The sequence below is a fragment of the Oncorhynchus clarkii genome, chromosome 12, assembly GCF_045791955.1.
Source record: "Oncorhynchus clarkii lewisi isolate Uvic-CL-2024 chromosome 12, UVic_Ocla_1.0, whole genome shotgun sequence".
Lineage (NCBI taxonomy): Eukaryota > Metazoa > Chordata > Actinopteri > Salmoniformes > Salmonidae > Oncorhynchus > Oncorhynchus clarkii.
Window position 1 is genome coordinate 23,566,477 of NC_092158.1, and position 27,086 is coordinate 23,593,562.

The window sequence follows — 27,086 nt, forward strand, 5'->3', positions numbered from 1 at the left end:
ACAAATGTTGTGAGTGGGCAGGAATGGGCATTTACAATGACTTCACAGTGAAGGTGACCATGAAGATCTCTGCTCATGAGGGAAATTATTGTCTAGTCCTGTAAGCTGTGTGTGTGTGCTGTGGTTTACTTTGAGTTATTCCATAGTACTTGCTCCAGATCCTCTTGAGGTGTGTCTGACATGTCCTATGTGGTCTCTTCTTCCCTCAGGTGTGTAAATATGATTATGTGGAGGTGAGGAGTGGACTGACCGCTGACTCCAGGCTTCATGGGAAGTTTTGTGGAACTGAGAAACCAGAAACCGTCACCTCCCAATACAACAACATGCGCATTGAGTTCAAATCAGACAACACAGTGTCAAAGAAAGGCTTCAAAGCCCAATTCTTCTCTGGTAAGCCTTGAAACTTTTTTTTTTGTTGCATCAAACATACATTTAAAGTATGTTTAAAGTATATGGTCAATGGCTCGAACAGTCTAGTGTCAAAGGGTTTACTGTAGGTGGGTTTAGCAATTTCTGACAATGTTCTGTTCCCATGCAGACAAGGACGAGTGCTCTAAGGAGAACGGAGGCTGCCAACAAGAGTGTGTCAATACCTTCGGGAGCTACAGTTGTCAGTGTCGTAGTGGCTTTGTGCTGCATGACAATAAACATGACTGCAAGGAAGGTACAGAATAACTCCTATTTTAATGGATTTATCCATACATTTACATAGAGCTATTTCTGTTCATACATGTACCTATCCATATTTATCCATCCAGTATTTACATACAGCCATTGACATCCTATTTTACATGGATTATGACATCAAAAAGTTGGGGATAGGATATGTCCTCTTAGATTACTGATTGAATCAGCCATGTTTATCTTTCAGCTGGCTGTGATCATGTGGTGAGCAATGTGTTAGGCACCATCACCAGCCCCAACTGGCCTGACAAATACCCCAGCAAGAAGGCCTGTACCTGGGCCCTCTCCACCACCCCAGGCCACCGCATCAAAATCGTATGTTTACTGCTGTGTCATGATCAAACCAAGTCAAATTTTATTTGTCACATGCTTCATAAACAACAGGTGTAGACTAACAGTGAAATGCTTACTTATGGGCCCTTCCCAACAATGCAGAGAGAGAAATAATAGAAAAATAATAACACGAGGAATAAATGCTCAATGAGTAACGATAACTTGGCTATATACACAGGGTACCAGTACTGAGTTGATGTGCAGGAGTACAAGGTAATTGAGGTAGAAATGTAAATATATGTAGGGATTGGCATAGTTTTAAAGACACCTCTTATGTAATGCTTACAATTTACATTATAACGGTACATAGTCATTAGTGGAAGATGGGTCATGTAGATTATTACCGTTGTTAATAGCTCACCACCTACCTCACTGAATCTACATTCACTTTTAAGGTTTTCAATGAGATCGACATGGAGGCTCACCTGGAGTGTGCCTACGACCACCTGGAGATCTACGATGGGCAGGATGGCCGGGCCCCTAGTCTGGGACGCTTCTGTGGCATCAAGAAACCCTCGCCAGTCATCTCCAGCGGCAACGAAATGTTTATGCGCTTCTTCTCTGATAACTCAGTCCAGAAGAGAGGCTTTGAGGCTTCACACAGTGCAGGTGGGTGACACATACACTGGCATTAGCATTTTGTGATACCAGAAAGAAAAGGATTGAAATGGATAATTCTCATTGGTGCACACAGGTATATGGTTGAACTGCTAACATGTTGTTTTGATTTCAGAGATGAGAATATTCAACTAATATTCATTGTATAATACATTATTCAACCTTTTTCCATGTAGGTCTGGTCAATCCACTGCCATAACCTAATTAAGATATTGATAATAAATGTTACGTACGCCTCTTGGAGGATGGAACGCATCAACCTGCTACATCTCAACTCCCAGTGAAGTGAAAAAGTATGTGATCGTAGGTGCTGGGAAGGACGACAGAGGCAGAGAAAAATACCGTTTACAGGGAAATTAATATTCCTTAACACGGTAAAATGGGGAAAAGGGGCTGGACGGAACCAAAGCAAAGAAAGTAATATTAAGGAGTCACTGGCTTTTATCAAGCTGGAGAAGGCATTCTTAATTGAAGAGACAGCTGTTTCCCCTGATGAGGGGGAGGGGTCAGAGCTCCAATCAGCGATGGGGTTTGTGGCTTTAGGATTCCAGAAAACCATTTCCTGAATTACACACACATACAAACCCACAACACAGAAACTGGGGAGCGTAACACTAATAATAATCCATTAACTCCAGCAGACCAGTTAAGTGGTATTCATTCATCTTACCAAGGCCTTTGATCCAGTTGGGACTAATTTTGTCCCTCAGATCAATCAAAAAGGCTTACTTTTTGACAAAAGACAACTCTAATTACTGGGAGGTTGAAAAGGATGTGCAACAAGGTTTTGATCCTGGGACCATTGTTTACCTCCATCATTAATGATTATCTCTCTGTGTCTACTGATGCAAAGGTATTCTTGTATGCTGATGTCAATGTCTCTGGTTTTTGATTCTCATCTTGTCTTGGTATTATATTATCCCTAACGTACAGTACATTATGTTTGTAATGTGTGATTCAGCAGGCAGCGTGACAACATCTACATTTTTTGTCAGGACCCATGAATAATGAGATATGAATTCATTAGTATGATTGGGGGTGACAATGCCCATGTTGCCACCTGGGTTTGTGGTTTTTGGTCTCTTTCAACCAAGAAAACAAAGGGACAACAGGTCAGCTTTTTCAGATGGGTATAATGTTATAGAATCCCACATGGAATGTAGAGGAGAAACACTGCCTTTCAGAGAATTATTTGTTGATAAATTGGACATTCCATATCTCAATGAGTTCCTTCTCTGAGGCTCTGTCTCTTTTTTTGTGGCTGTGCATTCTCAGAGTGTGGAGGAAGCCTGAAAGCTGAGGTCAAGACCAAAGATCTTTATTCGCACGCCCAGTTTGGGGATAACAACTACCCAGGGGCGTCTGACTGCCAGTGGGTGGTATCCGCTGAGAAGGGCTATGGAGTAGAGCTCATCTTCCAAACCTTTGAGATTGAGGAAGAGGCAGACTGTGGCTATGACTACATTGAACTATTTGATGGTGCTGATGTCAAGGCCCCAAGGCTTGGTCGCTACTGTGGATCTGGGGTAAGGACAACAAAAGGTTTCAGTACACCTACTAGACTGTAACAACTACTGTACATATATAGTGCATTCACAAAATGGCAGGGGTGTTTTCCTACTTAAATGTAGAGGTATAAGATAATCTTTCTCTCTCTCTCTTTTTATTTATCTTCCAGCCTCCTGAGGAAATCTACTCTGCTGGGGATGCCATTGTTATAAAGTTCCATTCTGATGATACCATCAATAAGAAGGGCTTCCATGTACGGTACACGAGCACAAAGTTCCAAGACACATTGCACACAAGCAAGTGAACCCCTCTTTACCAAGACTTAAGAGGAGACTGTGCACCCCAAAGTGTTGACACTCCCAGTTCCCTAAGAGGAGCGGATGCTTGGATAGCTGCCCCCCCCCCCATACCCCACTCCGCCCAAAGCCAGCTGTAAGGAGTCAAGCCATGCAGCAGTAGAGAGCGTTTTCAAGTTTGTATCATTTAGATTAGGGAGGGTGGCCGAGAGAGTGGATATGTGTGGGACATCTGAAATGAATTCCCCAAAAGTTTGTCATTTCCTCAAGATAACAAAAAGGATCCCACAGGCCTGTAAGGATCAGTGGGATGGTGGTATAACTGTATAGGATACAGGATTGTCAGGGTTTTAGGGAATAGGTTCCCCAACAACCTCCCAAGTTCCCCAACCACCTCCTAACTTGAAATCCAGCTGAGCCCTAACTTCTTGGGAAGATAACCTTCCCACCTTGCCTTGGTTCCTAAATATGTCTATCTACTCTTGACTTAAATCTTGGCACTATACTGTGTATCATTGAGGGTTGCACATTGATGATTAGGAAAGACGGATAGAACCGGGGAAATTTGTTTTGAGCACACAGTTGTAATTAGTATGGTCTTGCAATGCAGAACAGGGATGATTCATACCCCCCCCACCCACCCACACACACACACACATGATTGATGTTAGCAGAAGAAGAAAAGTGAACATGTGTTGTTATTCTTTTCAAGGGATAGGCTAATAAATATAGATAACTGTAGATTAAGGTGGTGGTCTGTTCTTTTCCAATTGTTTTTATGATTTGTCCCAAATAAAGACTCCCTTACGTACAGTTGAAGTCGGAAGTTTACATACACTTAGGTTGGAGTCAATTAAACTAGTTTTTCAAGCACTCCACACATTTCTTGTTAACAAACTATAGTTTTGGCAAGTCGTTTAGGACATCTACATTATTCATGCCCCAGGAAAATAGCGATAACGCCCAAAGTCCACAAACGGTACAATAAACAAAACACACGGGTCAAACACATACCCGGCGCGAACCACACGAAACAAAAAAAACAATTCCACACACAGACATGGGGGGAACAGAGGGTAAAATACATTTAGTCAGATGAGGGAATGTGAACCAGGTGTGCGGAAAACCAAGACAAAACAAATGGAAAATGAAAAGTGGAGCGTCGATGGCTAGAAGACCGGTGACGTCGACCGCCGAACGCCACCCGAACAAGGAGAGGGACCGGCTTCGGCGGAAGTCGTGACAAAGTTAAATAATTTTAAAGGCAATGCTACCAAATACTAATTGAGTGTATGTAAACTTCTGACCCACTGGGAATGGGATGAAAGAAATAAAAGCTGAAATAAATCACTCTCTACTATTATTCTGACATTTCACATTCTTAAAATAAAGTGGTGATCCTAACTGACATACGACAGTGAGTTTTTACTTGGATTAAATGTCAGGAATTGTGAAAAACTGAGTTTAACTGTATTTGGCTGTCACGGCTGGCTGAAGGACTGGACCAAGGTGCAGCATGGTAAGCGTACATTTTCTTTTTATTAAAAATGACACCGACAAAACAAAGAACCAACCCAAACCGTGACGCTTTGGGCTATGTGCCCTGAACAAAGTCAAAGTTAACGTCCCACAAAACAGGTGGGGGAAACGGGTACCTAAGTATGGTTCTCAATCAGAGACAACGATAGACAGCTGCCTCTGATTGAGAACCAAACCCGGCCAAACACATAGAAAATCATAGAAAAAGGACATAGAATGCCCACCCTAGTCACACCCTGGCCTAACCAAAATGGAGAATAAAATCCTCTCTATGGCCAGGGCGTGACATTGGCTAAGGTGTATGTAAACTTCCGACTTCAACTGTATTTATTTGGACAGTGAAGCTAAAACATTTCATTTGGCTCTACACTCCATTTTGGATTTAAGACCAAATGTTATATATGAGGTGACAGTTCAGAATGTCACCTTTTATTTGAGGGTATTTTCATACATATCTCTTTTACCGTTTAAAAATTGAAGCACTTAATGTATCTAGTTCCCCCATTTGAAGGTGTCGTAAGTATTTGGACAAATTCACTTATAACATATTAAAGTAGTCAAACATTGTAATATTTGGTCCCATATTCCTAGCGCACAATTACTACATCAAGCTTGTGACTCTACAAACTTGTTGGATGCATTTGTAGTTTGCTTTGGTTGTGTTTCAGATTATTTTGTGCCTAATAGAAATTAATGGTAAATAATGTATTGTGTCATTTTGGAGTCACTTTTATTGTAAATAATAATATAATATGTTTACAAGCACTTCTACATTAATGTCGATGCTATCATGATTATGGATTATCCTGAATCAATCCTAAATAATGAGTGTGAAAGTTACAGAGGCACAAAGATTATACCCCCAAAACATGCTACCTTCTCACTATTACCAATAACAAGGGAGGTTAACATTTTTTTGGGGGTTTGATATTTATCACTCTTTCATTTTCTCACTCATCATTATTCATGGTTATCCGTAATCATGGTAGCATCCACATTAATGTAGAAGTGTCATGAAACAAATTATGTTTTTATTTACAATGAAAGGCACTTCAAAATGACACAATACGTTATTTACCATTAATTTCTATTGGGCACAAAATAATCTGAAACACAACTAAAATAAACTGCAAATGCATCACAAGCTTGATGCATTCATTGCGTGCTAGGAATATGGGACACAAAATATACTACTTTAATTCACTGAAAAGTGAATTTGCCCAAATACTCAAGACACATTTTCATACTAATCAAACCCACAACCCTGGTGATGCTAGTGGCATGCTCTAACAACTGAGTCACACGGGACCACTCCTGATGTGTGTGGGTTGTATCCGCCTGCATGGTGGAATGAGAATGTTTTCCTCAAAGTGCTACTGCTAATGGTACACACAAAAAAATCACTGTGCAGGTTTAAAACTGCTCGCTCGCTCTCTCCCTCTCTTTCTTGATTAGTCAGGGATTTCTTGGAAATGGTCCATCAATTTTACTCCAATATTTTTGACGCATTACTCAGCTCGGTTCAATGTACTGTAGGCTAAGCCAAAAGGATCACAGGAAGAAAGACTGACACAACCACACAGAAAACTCTTTTCAAATGACCTCTTAATGAGCTTCCTCTTTCCTGTGCTCTGATATGCACAAATCCACCATGCAGAAGTGTGTTTATGCCGGTTACTGTTTGTGCTGAGACTGTCCAGATCAAATATCAGGTTCTATTTCAACACAGAGACACAAAACAAATTCTTATATATTTTGAATGGTACAGTATTGTGAGGTGAACGTTTGAAATACTGATGATATCCACAATTCACTACAATATTATTATTATGCATTGAAGATTACTTATTCAAATAGTTGGCCCATTTATGTCTCAAAATATTGAACTGCCTTACACGATAAGGCAATTTTGTATTCATCATTCTGTTTACGCCAGTCACGTACAATTTACACTGTAATACTGCAAAAGGTTATTGCGCATACATACATTTAACAAACCTTGATGGTGAAGCTCTGGCCCACATCAAGATTACATTTGAAAAATTTATTATTTACAGTTGGCCTGCTTACTCTCTCTAACATCTCAAACAATATAATAGCTATATATAATATATATAATATATTATATATAGCTTATAATCTAACAGTTAGATTCTGAGGGTATTTTAGCACCACACCAGTGTAAGGATGGCCTCAGGCTTTGTGGGGAATAGATGTGAGAAGTGGTGGCCTCTGTCAGATTTTGGGAAGGAAAACTTTGAGGGGCTCATTCTCATGCACTTTATCCAGGAATCCCAGATTGAAGTAGGGGTACAACGTCTCTGTGAAGGTTTCACGGAACGTATAGAGATGTGTCATGCTCTCTGCATTGTAGAAAGACACCAGACCCCTCTTATAATCCAGATATACCCCTATCCTAGCCAGAGGCTCCTCCAGTGAAAGCACAGTAGGGGGTGATGTACAGGCCATGTACTGTATTCCATAGGACAGGGACAGGGTCCAAAAGCCATTGGCCGGCAAGGCTTTGATTACTCCCTTCCTCGATACAGTTTCTCTAGCCACACCCACGGTCCACACAGTGCTGCTGTAGACCTCTATCTCCCAGTAGTGGCGACCGTAGGTGAAGCCCTGACTGCCCAACAGGGACAATGCAGCATTGAAGCGGTTGGGGTTGTCCTGGACAGAGTGGTTGAAGGTCTGGTAGCGGACACAGGTGAGGGAGGAGGTCAGGCTAAGCCAGGGGTTGGCCGTGCTCGAATTCAAGGTGATGGCGGCCGGAACTGAAAATAAGAGAAAATTAGTTGGTCAAGTTAGGTATTGCATGATTTTACATGCCATGACACAGATACAAAGCATTACAACCATAAGGCTCTCCGCCCACAACCGTAAGGCTCTCCAGAGGGTAGTGAGGTCTGCACAACGCATCACCGGGGGCAAACTACCTGCCCTCCAGGACACCTACACCACCCGATGTCACAGGAAGGCCATAAAGATAATCAAGGACAACAACTACCCGAGCCACTGCCTGTTCACCCCGCTATCATCCAGAAGGCGAGGTCAGTACAGGTGTATCAAAGCAGGGACCGAGAGACTGAAAAACAGCTTCTATCTCAACCAGCCACCACTAACATTGAGTGGCTGCTGCCAACATACTGACTCAACTCCAGCCACTTTAATAATAGAAATTGATGGGAATTGATGTAAAAAATTGTATCACTAGCCACTTTAAACAATGCCACTTAATATAATGTTTACATACCCTACATTACTCATCTCATATATATATGTATATACTGTACTCTATATCATGTACTGCATCTTGCCATCTTTATGTAATAAATGTATCACTAGCCATTTTAAACTATGCCACTTTATGTTTATATACCCTACATTACTCATCTCATATGTATATACTGTACTCTATACCATCTACTGCATCTTGCCTATGCCGTTCTGTACCATCACTCATTCATATATCTTTATGTACATATTCTTTATCCCTTTACACTTGTGTGTATAAGGTAGTAGTTGTGGAATTGTTAGGTTAGATTACTCGTTGGTTATTACTGCATTGTCGGAACTAGAAGCACAAGCATTTCGCTACACTCGCATTAACATCTGCTAACCATGTGTATGTGACAAATACAATTTGATTTGATTTGACAATGTGAACACAGTATAATTCTCAGTAGCAGTTTCAACTTTTCATTTTAAATAACAAAACAACTGTCAAGTAGTCAATTCTGGGCAATTCATGTATGTTGCAGAGGAAAAATAGTTGCTGAAAGCTCCTGAATTATTGCTCCTTAGTGCTGTAATTATCAGTCACTCTACTAAAGGTTCAGTGGAGGCAGCTGAGGGGAGGACAGCTCATAATAATGGCTGGAATGGAGTCATTGGAATGGTATCAAACATGGCTTCCATGTGATTGATACCATTCCATTGACTCCATAACAACCATTATTATAAGCCTTCCTCCCCTCAGCAGCCTCCACTCTAAAGGTTAATGCCTTACAGTACCTGGGTAGATGCTTCCTTTCAGTGATTTCCACACTCGGTACTGCAGGGGCCCTGCGAACCGACCCTCACACAGGCTGGGGGCCGTGAGAGTAGGCTTTTCAAACTTGGGAGTCGGCCTGCCAAAGGCAACACAAGCTTCAGACAATACATATCAGAAACATGAAAACTCCATTATGGAATAATAATCTAAAAGGTCCCACGTCCCATCACGCACTCACCTCTGGACCAGGGTCTTGATATTCTGGGACGAGACAGGAAAAACAGAGGGGAGAGTGTGCTGATTAGTTTTGGCAGTGGGTAAAATGAGAGAAAGCTGTTTTCCACATGACATCAGTGTCTGAGCTCACGCTATCCCGGCCCTGTGGGATCTCCCAGTGGTTGGGGGAAAGTCCCTGGGTCTGAGCCTGCTTTCCAAATAATCTCCTTATCCTCACCATTGACCAGGAGTGAGGTCATGGGCCCACATCCTGCCTTTGCTCCACCCTGAAGGGTCCCTCCCTGCACTCTGGAGGGCCATTGTGTGTATTGTATGTGTTTGTCATTGATAAGGGTCTTGTCCTTATCAAGGATAATGCTGAGTGAATTTCCCAAGTTGGGATCAATGAAGTACTACTCTACTCATTGCTATCAGAAAGACCTTCCCGTAGAATGCCTAGAATGGTTACTTACTAACTTATTACAGCAGATGTAAATGTCTAGAAGTGTGCAAGCTAATTTTGTCCTCCCATCCAGTACATCATTTTCAAACAGCACAAGCAAAATAACATAAAATCGAACCTAAAACTTTTCAGTGTGAAACACATATTTTTCACATTCCCCCGTCAAGGAGGCTCATTGAGTTACTTCTCATGTGAAATTCCACCAGCCTAGAATTACCCTGTCTCTCACCCGCAGCAATGTAAAGGGGTCCTGTTCCCTCAGCTTGTCCTCGATCTCATTCAGGGCCCTCTGCAGACGGCAGACCTCCACACAGAGCAGGGCCTTGTGTTCGTCCAGTCTGATCAGCTCCCTGCGCTCCTCTGTCTTCAGCTTCACCTGCAGCAGCTTCTCTTCCTGGTACAGAAACTGGTGCAGGTCGCTGAACTGGGCCTCGATGCGCTGCTTCAGGTCTGCCGTGTGCTCCTGGGGGGACAGAAAGTGTGTGGGGTTTTAGGGGGGGGGGCTCATTTGCAATGGCAGTTAGTTCAAGAGGGTCAAGGTTTATGAGACACTCAAGGTTTAAGTGCAATGTACAGATTGTTACAAGCTGTAGATACTTGAGCGTTTCACCTTGAGCTTCTTGACCTCGTCCTCAGTCTCTCTCTCACACTGCAGGGCTGTGTTCAGCTCCCCTTTCAGAGAGTCCATGGAACTGCTGAGAGACGCCTGCATGGCCAGAATAAAGTAGCAGCATGATTCAAAGTCGGCATCAGGCTTCTGTTCTCTACACCAGGCCTTACAGTAAGTACAGTAATCTGCTGTTGGAGTGGGGCTGGAATATGAATGTTATGGGAAACAATCCGGATGCAACTCATAACAAGAGAATGTGGGGAGAATAATGTGCAGTTTGTCTTACAGAAAAAAGTGACACATAAAGTGATGTGACAAGTCATTGACATTGTAGTTGTTGATGTCAAGTCACTTTGTTTTTTTTGTGCAACATTTGATCAAATCAACTTTTTTTGCTTCAATTCCTCCCAAGCAAAATTCTACTGCTCAGTCCATAGCACCACCTTTCTTCAATTTCCCCTGCAACTGGGACCCTTGGTTGAGTTGTTTTTTAACTCTGAGCTAAGCCTTTTACTAGCATTCTTTGAAAAATGTAAGAGTGTAACAAGGCAACACAAGTCAAATAGAATTTGGACTTACCCTGTATCTCTGCTGTGCCTCATGGACACACACCATGTTGTGGTTCCGGTGCTCCTGAGAGAGTCCACACACCAAACACAACAGCTCTTGGTCCTCCTCACAGTAGAGCTTCAGCTCCTCTCGGTGCCGGGCACAGCACGGGGCAGGAGCAGGAGCAAGGCTCCTCTCTGGTACCCCCATGTCCCCCAGCAGCCCCTCTCTCTCCTCCAGGCCCTGGCAGTAGCTCTCCACTATGTTACCCACGATGCGGTTGGGCCGGTAGCTCTGGCCAGGGAAGACCTTCCTGCACTGGGGACAGGATCCGGACCCCCCCTGGACCTGGCCTCTGGGGCCCGTCCAGTAGCCAGTGATACATGCCTGGCAGAAGGTGTGGTCGCAGGGCAGGGAGACAGGCTGCTTGAAGAGGTCCAGGCAGATAGAACAGGTCAGGTCTCGGCTGAGTCGCTGTGCTGAGCTCTTGGATACTTGCCCAGCCATACTAGACGACCTCTGCTTTTCCTTTGTAGTTTGCATTGGAAGCTCCCCCTCCCTGTTTTTGGAACTTTTCTTGTCTGATTTCTCCACCTCGACGTTGTGTGGAGACGCTAACTGGAGTTTCTCCACCTCTCTGTGATTCTTACTCCTTATGTTCATTCCTTCTTTCAGAATTATCGTTTTTTTTGTGCTGGATTGGAAGCTTTTGAGACGTCCACCTTCTCCTGAGCGTTTGGGTCCTCTCTGTCTGGTCTCTGCTCTGACTCAGCTCAGTCTTCCTGTTGACTGTGGGAAAGGAAGGGGCTGGTGAGGAGGCGGCCTCTCTATTGCTCCATCCCAGATAGGCAGGGGTGCTCTGTGGGCCCCCTTGTAAACTCCCCCTCTGATGTCAGAGCTAAAGTCAGGAAAATAAGGCAGGCCAGCCATGGTCTTGTTTGTGATTGTTTGTGTAGAGAAGTTATGGTGGTAACTGCAGTGCAGTCCTGGTTCTTGAGCAGAATAGCATTGTTAATAATCCACTTTACTATAATGCTTAGTTATGGGAATCAGTTAATCCCTAGTGTGTGTGTGTGTGTGTGTGTGTGTGTGTGTGTGTGTGTGTGTGTGTGTGTGTGTGTGTGTGTGTGTTTAGGCCTACAGTATTGTATGTGAAAACTTTGAGTCAAAACAGATGTGCCCTATTTTTTCTTTAGCTGGCTGGAAAACAACCTACATTTTGCATGACACTAAACAATGGTATTAAATTATTTCAAAGAGCCATATACTGTAACATCACTGACAAAATATATAATCAACTGGCAGAAAATGTATACAAAAATATATAAGTGAACAGTGATGGCTGTTCTCTATAAACTCCTAAGTGTGGGAGCCTACTGTGCTTAAATAGTACCTTGATGTGTGTACTCGCACATCTGGAGCTCCAGTCAGCTATAGCCAACTACACCCATGTTCATGTGAGTACCCAAACAGGTTTTTCATAACTGAACTTTCCAATAGAAGTGTGTGCATTTATCAAATCTAATTTTATTATACACATACACAGATCACTGATGTGATCTTCCTGTCTGGGTTGGCGCCCCCCCTTGGGTTGTGCCGTGGCGGAGATCTTTGTGGGCTATACTCGGCCTTGTCTCAGAATGGTAAGTTGGTGGTTGAAGATATCCCTCTAGTGGTGTGGGGGCTGTGCTTTGGTGAAGTGGGTGGGGTTATATCCTTCCTGTTTGTCCCTGTCCGGGGGTATCATCGGATGGGGCCAAAGTGTCTCCTGACCCCTCCTGTCTCAGCCTCCAGTATTTATGCTGCAATAGTTTGGGTCGGGGGGCTGGGGTCAGTCTGTTATATCTGGAGTATTTCTCCTGTCTTATCCGGTGTCCTGTGTGAATTTAAGTATGCTCTCTCTAATTCTCTTTCTTTCTCTCTCTCTCTCGGAGGACCTGAGCCCTAGGACCATGCCTCAGGACCACCTGGCATGATGACTCCTTGCTGTCCCCAGTCCACCTGGCCGTGCTGCTGCTCCAGTTTCAATTGTTCTGCCTGTGGCTATGGAATCCTGACCTGTTCACCGGACGTGCTATCTGTCCCAGACATACTATTTGACCATGCTGGTCATTTAAGAACATTTGAACATCTTGGCCATGTTCTGTTATAATCTCCACCCGGCACAGCCAGAAGAGGACTGTCCACCCCTCATAGCCTAGTTCCTCTCTAGGTTTCGGCCTTTCTAGGGAGTTTTTCCTCGCCAACGTGCACCTGCATTGCTTGCTATTTGGGGTTTTAGGCTGGGTTTCTGTACAGCACTTTGACATATCAGCTGATGTACGAAGGGCTATATAAATACATTTGATTTGATTTAGCAGATATTATTGTGGGTGTAGCAATATGCTTGTATTCCTAGTTCCAACAGCGCAGTAGTATCAGACAATGTGGGGAGGATAGTTCAACGCAATTAAGTTCAATAACCAGTACAGTGTCAGCCTGCGCTAGCTGGTTACTTTTAGGTGCACTCCAATGTAGACAAACACCTTGTCAAACACTATGGGCTGAAGTCATATTTTGAGCATATGCCCTTTTTTATTTCTTCTACCTGATGTTAATATCAGGCACTGCATGCATGAGTCACATTTCTTCCTTAATTGTTCACGTCTCTAATACATTCTGTTCTGAAGGTATATTATAGACCTTAGACTCATGTTATGCTATTATGCAAGTTATGAACGCAATGTGTGACCATTTCTCCAAGATTCTTGACAGGGTACGTATTTACTCTGCTATTGGTGTCTAGTATTCCAAGCAGCAGGCATACTTAGCCTACTACTTGTTAAACTGAGTGTCTGACACTTAACTTTTTAACTGTCTTTTTGTCAGTTATTGTCACATTGCCTGTTTATCCTGGTCTGTGGCTGACCATGTAATACTGTAATGACAATGTGGGACCTGGCCATACAGACTCGTGTGTACTTGTCTTGCATACTAGGTTACTGTATTCTAGGTCACTACACAATTAAAGAAGCACAAATATGTCACTAACTACAGGACACAGTGTAGACAGTTTTAGACGGTTTCAACTGAGTTTACTCAAATATCCCATACTGTCCATGACACAGGAATATCCTCCCAAGCAAGAGTTCAGGTAAGCAGTACATACAGGTAAGCAGTAAATTCAAGCAAGTTGTGATGATCCTGCGTTGCGAAGGCATGCAGCCATCTGATAGGCCTTGTGATTGAGGAATCCGCTGCTGATCCCCCTGTTGCCGAGGAGCACCAGGAGGAGATGGCGTGTCCGGCGCACGGCCACACCCCGGCTGGGCCTGTGCTTGGTGCGCAGGTCCATTGACCTCTCCCCTGGGGTGACCATGTTGTCCCTCACCAGGGCACAGCGCAGCCCCCCCAGGCTCACTCCCTGGGTCTGGATGGCCTCTCTCTTCCTGGTCAGTATCCTCCTAATCTCACGCCGGGTCAGATGTTCCAGTGATCCCCCTGGAGTGGCCGCCATCACCCTGCGGGTACTGACGTTCACCAACGCACAGTCTGCACACTGGCCCTCAAACATCAACCTGTCCACATAGTGCTGCAAGCTGGGCAATGCCATTCCTGGGGAGGGGGTGGAGGGATGTGTCCCTGAAAATATTAATTTATTTTAGCCTGAGATAAGTAAAGCAGAAAGTGTGCAGAATGGTGATCAAGTATGGAGAGAATTGATTATCTACCAACATGGGTCCATATTGAGAATTCCCTAAAAACCTACCTTGTTGGTGTGGGGAAAACATGTCAGTGAAATACTGCCACTGTGTCAACTGAAGCGTCTCAGACTTCTGTGATGTCACAAAGGATAACTAATAATGTCATCCCCTTTTGTTGCACAAAGCCTACCACTGAATTAGAAGTAGAATACAGACATCTAGTGGCCAAAGTGCAAGTCTGCCATTACCTGTATTATAATTCACATACAGGATCTAGGAATGGCAGGAGATGGAATTATATTACTCATGGATATACTCATCTGAAGTGGGGTGGAGAAAATTAGAAAATAAATAAAATCAGTAATTAAATTCAGCCAATAACTTTTTTTGTGTTTAACTCCATTCATAATATCTGATCACCCCAAGCCTAACAAAATGTTAGTTTCCAACAAAATACCTGACTATTGCTGAAAACAAATGTATCCAGTACCTTGCAAACCAGTGGCGGTCAGTGCTGTTTATGATGAGGGAGGACACATTTATTTTTTCATGAGCATGGCCTTATTTCTATTACAGCATGTTGGATGACTGTCATTCATATTCCATTCACCCAGTTCAATGTAACGTCGATAGGTTTAGGCTACAACATGATACTCAAATGTGACTTAACACCTGGATTTGGTCTTATGTAGCAACATTTGAAATTGTGTTTTTTATTTTATTTTTTACATTGGATAAAAGTAGAGACTCAGGGCTACAAAATTGTATATCATTCTCTGCATTTGAGGAACAATGGGAAAGTAAATCTGCTTTGAAAGTTGATCAACTTTTAAACTCACTTTTGAGAAAATGGCCTTTGAATGTGTTGGTATCTAGTGAAGAGCTCTTCTTTGTCTACACCCATTCAGCATCGTTCACACACTCTTAAGTCATAGCCCCACCCATCTCATTTAGCTCTTGGAGCACACACTTGAAGCTCTGGCCGATGATTTGTTTACCTATGAATGACATGAAAACAGCCTAACCAGCTCGTTCTGGCAACAATTTCATTACGCTTTTTTGTAGACGTTTACTGACACCGGCCATATTCAACGGGTGTCACATAACGTTAGCTAACCAGCCGCCCAGCTAACGTTAGCTAGTTAAACAACAATGAACACAGCGCCAGTACACTAACAGTACACTTTAGCTTAAGACATGTAGCTAGCTAGCTAGCTAGGTAGGCACACAATGAACCTAGTGGTTAGAGTGTTGGACTAGTAACTGGAAGGTTGCAGGTTCAAACCCCCGACCTGACAAGGTACAAATCTGTCATTCTGCCCCTGAACAGGCAGTTAACCCACTGTTCCTAGGCCGTCATTGAAAATAACAATTTGTTCTTAACTAAAGTAAAATATAATAATAATGTTAACTAATGAGCCAGCCAGCTAACATTAGCTAGCTAAACAACAATGAACACAGCGCTAACAATGGCACAGAGTGCTGGGAGCTAACCAACCAGGTTCAATGTTAGAAAGCTAACATTAGGCTCTAACTCGAAAAGCAAACTGCTCTGGGATACGAATAACAATGTCAGCCAGGGAGCCAGCCAGCTAACGCTAGCTAACAGTACACTTTAGCTTAAGACATGTAGCTAGCTAGCTAGGTAAACAATAAACCTAATTAGGTAAACAAAGTGAGATCACACATGTTTTACATTCAAACAGTGAAGTCATGACTAGCCTACTTTCGGGTCAAAATGCTCCCTGTACCCATCATGAGGTTGCTACAACCTAGCCTATGAATGAAAGTTTACAACTGATGGGTTCTGACTTCTAAACTTTAAATATTGTTAGTCATCAGGTATCCTATTGAAATGAGGAGTGCCACAATCTGGTTACAACACCAGAAGTTAATGGTTATCTGTAGGAGGAATGTACAGTTGAAGTCGGAAGTTTACATACACCTTAGCCAAATACAGTTAAACTGAGTTTTTCACAAATCCTGACATTTAATCTGAGTAAAAATTCCCTGTCTTAGGTCAATCTCAATGGCGTCCTTTATTTTAAGAATGTGAAATGTCAGAATAATAGTAGAGTGAATGATTTATTTCAGCTTATATTTCTTTCAACACATTCCCAGTGGGTCAGAAGTGTATATACACTCAATTTGTATTTGGTAGCATTGCCTTTAAATTGTTTAACTTCGGTCAAACATTTTGGTTAGCCTTCCACAAGCTCCCCACAATAAGTTGGGTGAATTCTGGCCCATTCCTCCTGACAGAGTTGGTGTAACTGAGTCAGGTTTGTAGGCCTCCTTGCTTGCACACGCTTTTTCAGTTTTGGGGCATACTTGGGGTCTTTGGAAGTATACGTTGGAAGTACTTGGGGTCATTGTCCATTTGGAAGACCCATCTGTGACCAAGCTTTAACATCCTGACTGATGTCTTGAGATGTTGCTTCAATATATCCACACAATTTTCCACCCTCATGATGCCATCTATTTTGTGAAGTACACCAGTCCCTCCTACTAGTTCCCAATACATGATGCTACCACCCCCGTGCTTCACGGTTGAGAGTGCTCTTCGGCTTGCAAGCCTCCCCCTTTTCCTCCAAACATAATGATGGTCATTATGGCCAAACAGTTCAATTTTTGTTTCATCAGACCAGAGGACATTTCTAGATACTTTTGTACCTGTTTCCTCCAGCATATTCACAAGGTCCTTTGCTGTTGTTCTGAGATTGGTTTGCACTTTTCGCACCAAAGTACGTTCATCTCTAGGAGACAAAATGTGTCTTCTTCCTGAGCGGTATGACGGCTGTGTGTTCCCATGGTGTTTATACTTGTGTACTATTGTTTGTACAGATGAACCTGGTACCATCAGGCATTTGGAAATTGCTCCCAAGGATGAACCAATTTTTCTTCTGATGTCCTGCCTGATTTCTTTAGATTTTCACATGATGTCAAGCAAAGAGGCACTGAGTTTGAAGGTTGGCCTTGAAATACATCCACAAGTACGCCTCCAAATGACTCAAATGCTGTCAATTAGCCTATCAGAAGCTTATAAAGCCATGACATTTTCTGGAATTTTCCAATCTGTTTAAAGACACAGTCAACTTAGTGTATTTAAACTTCTGACCCACTGGAATGGTGATATAGTGAGCTATAAGTGAAATAATCTGTCTGTAAACAGTTGTTGGAAAAATGACTTGTGTCATGCACAAAGTAGATGTCCTAACTGATTTGCCAAAACTATAGTTTGTTAACAAGAAATTTGTGGAGTGCTTGAAAAACTAGTTTTAATGACTCCAACCTAATTGTAAGTAAACTTCCGACTTCAACTGTACATGTTTCAAGCAGATCACCATAGTCCCTGTGTCCAAGGAAGTGAAGGTAACCTGCCTAAATGATTACCGCCGGTAGCACTCATGTCGGTAGCCATGAAGTGCTTTGAAAGGCTGGTCATAGATCACATCAACAGCATCCTCCCGGATACCCTAGACCCCCTCAAATTCACATACCGCCCCAACAGATCCACAGATGACTCAATCTTGAACAACACACTGCCCTTTCCCACCTGGACAAAAGGAACACCTACATGAGAATGCTGTTCATTGTCTACAACTCAACGTTCAACATCACAGTGCCCACGAAGATCTTCACTAAGCTAAGGACCCTGGGACTAACACCTCCCTCTGCAACTGGATCCTGGACTTCCTGGGGTAGGCAACAACACATCTGCCACGCTGATCCTCAACACTGGGGACCCTCAGGTGTGTGTACTTAGTCCCCTCTTGTACTCCCTGTTCACCCACGACTCCGTGGCCAAACAGGACTCCAACACCATAATTAAGTTTGCTGATGACACAACAGTGATCACAGCCATGAGACAGCCTATAGGGAGGAGGTCAGAGAACTGACAGTGTGGTGCTAGGACAACAACCTTTCCCTCAATGTGAGAAAGACAAAGGAGCTGATCGTGGACTACAGGAAAATGCGGGCCGAATAGACCCCCATTAACATCGACGGGGCGGTAGTGGAGCAGGTTGAGTGCTTCAAGTTCCTTGGTGTTCACATCACCAACAAACTATCATGGTCCAAGCATACTAAGACAGACATGAAGAGGGCACGACAAAACCTTTTCCCCCTCAGGAGACTGAAAAGATTTGGCATGGGTCCCCAGATCCTCAAAAAGTTCTACAGCTGCACCATCGAGAGCATCCTGATCGGTTGCATCACCGCCTGGTATGGCAACTGCTCGGCATCTGACCATAAGGCGCTAAAGAGGGTAATGTGTCTGGCCCAGTACATCACTGGGGCCAAGCTTCCTGCCGTCCAGGACCTATATGATAGGCGATGTTAGAGGAAAGCCCATAAAATTGTTTGACTCCAGTCACCCAAGAGATAGACTGTTTTATCTGCTTCTGCATGGCAAGCGGTACCGGAGCACCAAGTCTAGGACCAAAAGGCTCCTTTAAAAATAAATATTGTTCGAGATAGGGTCTAGTTTCCTGAATTTCCACCTGACTGATGTGCCCAAAGTAAACTGCCTGTTACTCAGGCCCAGAAGCCAGGATATGCATATAATTGGTAGCATTGGATAGAAAACACTTAGAAGTTTCAAAAACTGTTAAAATAATGTAATCGACAATAACAGAATTGATATTGCAGGCGTAAATCCGAAGAAAAAACAACCGGAATTATTTTGTTTTTTTGGTCCCAGGCTCTTACAATGGAAAGCTATGGCTCCTATGTAATTCTGTCTCCCAGATTGCAATTCCTATGGCTTCCACTAGATGTCAACAGTCTTTATTCAGGGTTTTTTGAAAAACAAGCAAGAATTTTGAGCTTTGGTGAAGAGAGCACCGGAACAATATCAGTCTTTCGGTGCGCGAAGGAGAGAGTGCGCTTACTAATTTTGCTTTCCTATTGAACATACTACTTTCCGTATTAAATATTATAGTTTGTTTTTACATTTTAGAGTACCTGAGGATTAAATATAAAGGTCGTTTGACTTGTTTGGATGAAGTTTAGCGGTAGCTTTTTGGACTCCTTTGTCTGCATGTTGAACGAGTGGATTATTGAAATCGATGGCGCCAACTAAACAGACTTTTTGGGATATAAAGAAGGATTTTATCGAACAAAATAAACTTTCATGTTGTAGCTAGGACCCTTGGGATTGCAAACAGAGGAAGATCTTCAAAAATAAGGGATTTACTTAATTGCTATTTGTGATTTTATGAAGCCTTTGCTGGTTGAAAAATATGTTGATGTGGGGCGCCGTCCTCAGACAATTGCATGGTATGCTTTCACTGTAAAGCCTATTGTAAATTGGACGATGCAGTTAGATTAACAAGAATTTATGTTTTTAAATGATACAACTTTCTTATATATTCATGAATGTTTAATATTACGATTGTTTATTTGAAATATGAGCCCTCCAATTTCACCGGAAGTTGTTGGCTGGTGTCCCGCTATCCCTAAGAATATTTATAACAGCTTCTACCCCCAAGACTGCTGAACAATTAATCAAAATGGCCCCTGGACTACTTACATTGACCTCCCCCTCCATTTGTTTTGTACACTGCTGCTACTCGCTGTTTATTATAACTTCACTTCACATGTAGGTTAAAGGCTTGTAAGTAAGTATTTCACGGTAAGGTCTACACTTGTATTCGGCGCATGTATATAAACGTCGGCGGCAGGGTAGTGGTTAGAGCGTTGGAATAGTAACCGGAAGGTTGCAAGTTCAAACCCGCAAGCTGACAAGGTACAAATCTGTCATTTTGCCCCTGAACAGGCAGTTAAGTTCCTAGGCCGTCATTGAAAATTAAGAATTTGACTTCCCTAAAGGTAATGTGACAAAGAATGTTTGATTTGAACCACAAAGACCAGGGAGGTTTTCCAATACCTCGCAAAGAAGGGCACTTATTGGTAGATAAAGCACCCCTTTCACTTTTTTTTTCAATACCCCCAGTCACCACAAAGATTCCATCCTCTCCTAACTCAGTTGATGGAGTGGATGGAACGATGAGACCAAACGTGACTTTAAAACATTTATGAAGTATAATGGCTGTGATAAGAGAAAACTGAGGATGGATCAACAGCATTGTAGTTACTCCACAAAGACAGATTGAAAAGACCAAAGCCTGTACAGAATCAAAATATTCTAAAACATGCATCCTATTAGCAATAAGGCACTAAAGTAACACTGCTAAAATTTTGGAAAATAAATTATCTTTATGTCCTAAATACAAAGTGTTATGTTTGGGGCAAATCCGACACAACACATCGCTGAGTACCACTCTCATGTTTTCAAGCATGGTGGTGGCTGCATCATGTTATGGGTATGCTTGTCATCGGCAAGGACTAGGTTTTTTTGGGGGGGGGGGGACTGAAAATAAACGGAATCGACCTAAGCACATGCAAACTCCTAGAGGAAAACTTGGTTCAGTCTGCTTTCCAACAGACACTGGGAGGCAAATTCACCTTTCAGCAGAACAACTACCTAAAACACAAGGCCAAATATACACTAGAGTTGCTTACCAAGACAACATTTAATTTTCCTGAGTGGCCTAGTTTCAGTTTGACTTAAATAGGCTTGATAATCTATGGCAATATTTGAAAATGTTTGTCTAGCAATGATCAACAACAAGCTTGTTGGAGTTTTTTAAAGAAAAATGAGCAAATATTTGAATACTTTTTGAATGCACCGTATTTCAGTATCTTCCCACCCCTAAAGGGATAAAGAACAAGCTTCAGATTTATTTTCAAAGTAAGAAGAAGTTGACTGCTTGGTGCAACTCTCCACAAGAGAAACAGTTTATTTCAAATCTGAGGATGGTAAGCAAATCACCAAGATTGAAGATTTTTCTCGTATAATTGTCATCTTAATTATCACATAATCGTCATTTTATAGACTACTGTGGGCTGTCATCTATAGTGAAATATTATTAACTATACAAATAAAAATATGTAGGCCTACATGTGACTCCCAATAAAGTGATGTGTGTGAATTATGTCACATTTGCCTCTACATTCAGGGAAAGGATCCTACTGAGAAAAAAAATGTCCTGAAGTATTATAGCGCTGGTCAGTCACATATCCCAATGTATTGCATCTCCCTTTTGTACCCTCCAGAACCACATCCTAGCACAAGGATGGGCAATTCCAGTCCTCTGGCCTGATTGTTGTCACACTTTTGCTCCAGCTAACACATCTGACTCCAATAATCAACTAATCATGAACTTCAATATAGAATGCAATTACTTTAAATCAGCTGTGTTTGCTAGGGATGGGGATGGGGGGGGGAGTAGCAGCACTCCGGCCCCCGAGGACTGGAGTTGCCCATCCCTGTTCTAGCACAACCTTACCAGCCTTAAAAGCCACTCCATACCTCCCCATACCTTCCTGTGCCCTGGTGCTGTGCCTTTATTTGTTAGGTAATACATACCCTGAACTGGAAACGGTGTCTTCAATCATGCCTGTATCCTGACCGATGCACCATAGTGGCAACATCACTCCTCAACCTAGTCTAAGATGCAGGCCACCCTAGTCCTTTTCTTGTGAATGTGATGATACATTTGGTCACTAGAGGGCAGGAACATGTAATTTACAGAAATCCTTGCAGACAAATTACAGAGTTTGCAAGTCTGAGTAAATGAGAGTATTTGGTTCTCTTGGGACGTCTTGAACATTTTCATTTATTTTATTCACTTTATGTACAATGAGGCCACATGGCCAGACAGAAATAAAGCGTTCTGCAAATCCAGTGGGCAAAAAGCCAACAGGAAATTACTACATTCTGATAAACCTTCAAGTGTGAATGTCACATGTATAATATGGCATCACAGGTGAGTATCTTGCAAACAAGTGAACGTGGGGGGTTGATGGGTTGATGTGAGCCAGTATTTGCCAAACAGTAGGTCAGTCATTTCTACTGGGTCACACAGCTGTCGGCTTGGCAGGAAAACATTATTTTCATAAGGGCCAAAGGAAGATGTCATGACACAAAGGTTTGGGAAGCACTGTGGGGGAACCTATTCCCAGTGGAACGCTCTAGTCTGGCTGTTGATGCAAGGGTACATTATTTAAAGGTGGACAGTTATAAACGGGTTGGTTGTTTAGCAACAACCGCCATGTGCGCAACTTCGGGGCAAAACAGATTGTTGACATGCAAACTGTTTTGTCTCCAATGTTTATTGAAAATAAATCTTCAAAATCAGCACTTGTATCTCAAATACACCGTTAGCTGTTGGTTAGCTAGCTAGTAAAGTTTTGCCATATTAGCATAGACATGACAGTGAAAACAAGACATGATATCAAGAACAAGATAAAACTGGCTGACACGAGCCACCTACAAATCCCGCATGGCAGCTTCTTAACATTTTTGCTAGTGATTTAGCCATCTAGACTCACAACACACAGACTTCTACAAAGTTGAATTGCGCACATCGTTTTCGTGACATTGTCAGCTAACCTGTCTATCCCATTTGGAGCCGGGATCCCTGGATGACACTTCCAGATGTCCTTCTTTCCCCTCTGCTTTCGGAAAGTATTCAGACACCTTGACTTTTTCCACATTTTGCTACGTTACAGCCTTATTCTAAAATTATATTACATTATTTATTTTTCTCATCTATCTACACACAATAGCCCATAATGACAGTGAAAACAGGTTTAGACATTTTTGCAAATTTATAAAAAATAAAAAAACTTATTTACAGCGGGGCAAAAAAAGTATTTAGTCAGCCACCAATTGTGCAAGTTCTCCCACTTAAAAAGATGAGAGAGGCCTGTCATTTTCATCATAGGTACACTTCAACTATGACAGACAAAATGAGGGAAAGAAATCCAGAAAATCACATTGTAGGATTTTTAATGAATTTATTTACACGACTGATCCGTGTAAAGGAAAGAATGAATGGGGCCATGTATCGTGAGATTTTGAGTGAAAACCTCCTTCCATCTGCAAGGGCCTTGAAGATGAAACGTGGCTGGGTCTTTCAGCATGACAATGATCCCAAACACACCGCTCGGGCAACGAAGGAGTGACTTCGTAAGAAGCATTTCAAGGTCCTGGAGTGGCCTACCTATGATGAAAATTACAGGCCTCTCTCATCTTATTAAGTGGGAGAACTTGCACAATTGGTGGCTGACTAAATACTTTTTTGCCCCACTGTACATAAGTATTCAGACCGTTTGCTTTGAGACTTGAAATTGAGCTCAGATGCATCCTGTTTCCATTGATCATTCTTGAGATGTTTCTACAACTTGATTGGAGTTCACCTGTGGTAAGTTCAATTGATTGGAAATTATTTTGGGAAAGCACACATCTGTTTATCTAACGTTCCACAGTTGACAGTGCATGTCAGAGAAGAAAAAACATGAGGTCAAAGAAATTGTCCATTGAGCTCTGAGACAGGAGTCGAGGCACAAATCTGGGGAACGGTACAAAAAAATAGGGGGAAGGGCCTTGGTCAGGGAGGTGACCAAGAACCCGATGGTTGCATTGACAGAGCGCTTGAGTTCGACTGTGATGGTTGTCCTTCTGGAATGTTCTCCCATCTCTGCAGCACTCCATCAATCAGGCCTTTATGGTAGAGTGGCCAGACGGAAGCGACTCCTCAGTAAAAGGCACCTAAAGACTCAGACCATGAGAAACAAGATTCTCTGGTCTAAGGAAACTAAGATTGAACACTTTGGGCTAAATGCCAAGCGTCACGTATAGAGGAAACCTGGCACCATCCCTACGTTGAAGTATGGTGGTGGCAGTATCATGTTGTGGGGATGCTTTTCAGTGGCAGGGACTAGAAGACTAGTCAGGATCGAGGGCAAGATGAACAGAGCAAAGTACAGAGAGCTCCTTGATGAAAACCTGCTCCAGAGCTTTCAGGATCTCAGACTGGGGCCAAGGTTCACTTTCCAACAGGACAAATACCCTAACCACACAGTCATGACAACGCAGGAGTGCCTTCGATACCGACAATACCCCCGGACAGGGCAATCCAGGAAGGATAAAACTCCACCTACTTTGCCAAAGCACGCCCTCCACACCAATAAAGGGATATCAACAGACTACCAACTTACTATCCTGAGACAAGGCTGAGTATAGCCTACAACGATCTCCCACACAACACGAGCCCAAGGGTGTGGAAGACCGGACAGGAAGACAACCTCAGTGACTCAACCCACTCAAGCCACGTATAGCGAAAAAGCCTGGCAAGACATGATGCACCCCTCCTAGGGACAGCATGGGAGATTACTAGCAATCCAGTGACTCATCCCCTGTAATAGGGTCAGAGGCAGAAAATCCTAGTAGAGAGAGGGGCGCCGGCCAGGCAAAGACAGGAAGGTTGATTCATCACTCCAGTGCCTTGCCATTCACCTTCGAACGCCTGGGCCAAACTACACTCAATCATAGGACCTACTGAATAGATGAGTCTACAGAAAGGACTTAAAGGTTGAGACCGAGTCTGCATCTTTCACATGGATTGGCAGATCATTCCATAAAAATGGAGCTCTATAGGAGAACGCCCTGCCTCTAGCTGTTTGCTTAGAAATTCTAGGAACAATAAGCAGGCCTACGTCTTGTGACCATAGCATATGTGTAGGTACAGTATGTCTGGCAGGACCAAATCGTAGAGAGATACACTACATGACCAAAAGTATGTGGACATCTTCTCATCAAACATCTCATTGCAAAATCATGAGCAATAATATGGAGTTGGTCCCCCCTCTGCTGCTATAACAGCCTCATAGATACAATGTTCCCCTAACTAACGGAAAACTGGAAGAACATTACGGGTAACATTGCAAAAACATTCTCTCTCCCTAGAATTGTTAGCTGGGTGAATGGTCACTTCATACTCAGTAATGGTGAAGCGGGCATGGACAAACAAGCAGACACTTGCCCCAACTACTGTAGCACCGCACAGCAATGAGACCTGATGGAGAGGAGGGGACTGTGACAGGTATGCACTGAAACATATCTATCATGCAGCCCAAATCATCCAATTGTGGTTATTGATCTTATCATGGGAGGACAGGTCAAAACACTGCTTATGTTCCTATCTGGAGCCGGAGGGACGAATGGTAAACAGGCAGAGTCTGAGGACCAATGGGCTTATGTAAACTAGGCATATCAAATCACTCATGCCTTAGCTCACCTCCATAATCCAAACATAATTCTTCATAGATGGAGGGGCACACACACAAATGTACAGTAAATGTGTGAGCTAAATTGTGCCATTCCATTTTATTTCTTGCATAATATCCTCCATATTAATTTTTGTATGTTTGACTGCAGTGGTATCAAAAAAATTGAATTCAGTTAAAAGGCCAAAAATGGCAAGTCCATAAACTTTGATTTGACAATAACAATCTACCATAGTCTGGACATGGCATTACCACCCTACAGAATGTAAGCAAACATTGACATTTACAGTAGGCTTTGACAAAAGACATGTCTGTACGGTTAGTGGCAATTAAGCTATTTCTTAATATAAATAAAGAGAGGGGAGAGAGGGAAGGGAGATGGGGGAGATAGTGTTTGTGAGAGACCAGCATTTGAAATTATTAGGATTTAAAATGAGGAGTCCATGGCCTCTCACTGTATTAGAACATTGTAAATGTCTCACCTGCATTGTGCCCTTTAGAAAAACCAAGTGAAACCTTCAAGTCAATATAGATTCCTCTGTGGAGTGAACTCTTGTCTGTTTCCATGGTGACTTGGTCTCCCAGTCCCTGGTAATTCCAACCTCCAACGTTGTCTTGATGCCACATGAGTAGGGTTCTAGGTACTGTCAGGGAAGGGACAGAGTTCTGAGAACAGAAGTGAAAATTTAGCCTGTTCTGGGAACATTTGTTTTTACGTTTCAGGGAGGTTCTGAGAACGTTTTACTCTGGTTCTTTGAAGGTTTACCTGGGAGGTTTTATTAATGCTCTGAAAAATAGAAATGATAGGTTATTTGGACGTTTTTGAATAACTTCCTTAAAACTTTCACTGAATGTTTCAATAAGACTTTTAATAACTCTGCTAGGTTATTTTGGGTTACAGATAGGACACATATAAATTCATTTCCTTACTGAACTGCTGCACTATAGCCACCGGTCATCCAGCATTGCCATCAGCCATTGAGGAAATGCTTCCTTTGAAATCAATGAAAGCTGCTAAACCGCCCGTGTTGCGCTAACGTTGCATCACGTCCAACGGCAGCGTCCAAGCTCAAGAATCATGGAGGTTTAATTCTCAATGGCTGACGTGCAAGTTCATTCTATCGTATTAATTGAAATATTGAGAAATAATGTAGATTTTTGTTGAATGTACTCTCGACTATACAGCATTGGATGTGGTACTAATATTTATAAAGTCAAGAAGCTACTAGCTAACAGAAACTATAGCTAGCTAGCTACATTGACTGTTCACAATATAAACAAAAGCAACTTGTGTAATTAAGAGTACAGCCACTAGCAACAATTTAATGAGTACTTGCGAAAAACTGGACCAACGCTATTGTACTTACGCATAATCAATAAATATGGTACAGTACATTACGGGAAATAGAATAAAGACTCTCTTCTCCTCTACTCTCCACTTTCAAAACAC

General features: G+C 42.6%; 2 protein-coding genes and 1 pseudogene across 3 annotated transcripts in view; 1 reads left to right on the top strand and 2 right to left on the bottom strand.

Moving 5' to 3' along the window:
• The window catches only part of LOC139422906 (bone morphogenetic protein 1-like), a 52,535-nt gene extending 47,954 nt beyond the window's left edge, over nt 1-4,581 (top strand). For both annotated transcript variants that reach the window (XM_071174370.1, XM_071174369.1), the window contains exons 15-20: nt 210-390; nt 539-664; nt 872-999; nt 1,413-1,626; nt 2,911-3,161; nt 3,314-4,581. In XM_071174370.1, the coding sequence (XP_071030471.1) occupies nt 210-390; nt 539-664; nt 872-999; nt 1,413-1,626; nt 2,911-3,161; nt 3,314-3,448 (1,035 nt within the window). In that variant the 3' untranslated portion in view covers nt 3,449-4,581. The remainder of the gene's footprint in view (nt 1-209; nt 391-538; nt 665-871; nt 1,000-1,412; nt 1,627-2,910; nt 3,162-3,313) is intronic.
• Nucleotides 4,582-6,549: 1,968 nt separating this feature from the next.
• Nucleotides 6,550-11,564, bottom strand: LOC139422907 (E3 ubiquitin-protein ligase TRIM62-like). The gene is made up of 6 exons (XM_071174371.1): nt 10,848-11,564; nt 10,269-10,364; nt 9,888-10,121; nt 9,218-9,240; nt 9,000-9,115; nt 6,550-7,759 (listed from the first exon to the last, which is right to left on the bottom strand). Exons 1-6 carry the CDS (start codon nt 11,478-11,480, stop codon nt 7,215-7,217), a joined length of 1,647 nt encoding a protein of 548 aa, XP_071030472.1. The 5' UTR covers nt 11,481-11,564; the 3' UTR covers nt 6,550-7,214.
• Nucleotides 11,565-13,980: 2,416 nt separating this feature from the next.
• LOC139422411 (profilin-2 pseudogene) lies at nt 13,981-14,409 on the bottom strand (annotated as a pseudogene).
• Between the last annotated feature and the right edge of the window lie 12,677 nt (nt 14,410-27,086).

What these genes read in the sequence shown, in the direction of transcription:
- LOC139422907 (XM_071174371.1), bottom strand. Translation starts at nt 11,480, where the DNA reads ATGAACATAAGGAGTAAGAATCACAGAGAGGTGGAGAAACTCCAGTTA. An exon ending in AGGCACAGCAGAGATACAGG is followed by an intron (nt 10,365 to 10,847) that starts GTAAGTCCAAAT and finishes CTGGCCATGCAG; the next exon opens with GCGTCTCTCAGCAGTTCCAT. An exon ending in ACGAGGTCAAGAAGCTCAAG is followed by an intron (nt 10,122 to 10,268) that starts GTGAAACGCTCA and finishes CTGTCCCCCCAG; the next exon opens with GAGCACACGGCAGACCTGAA.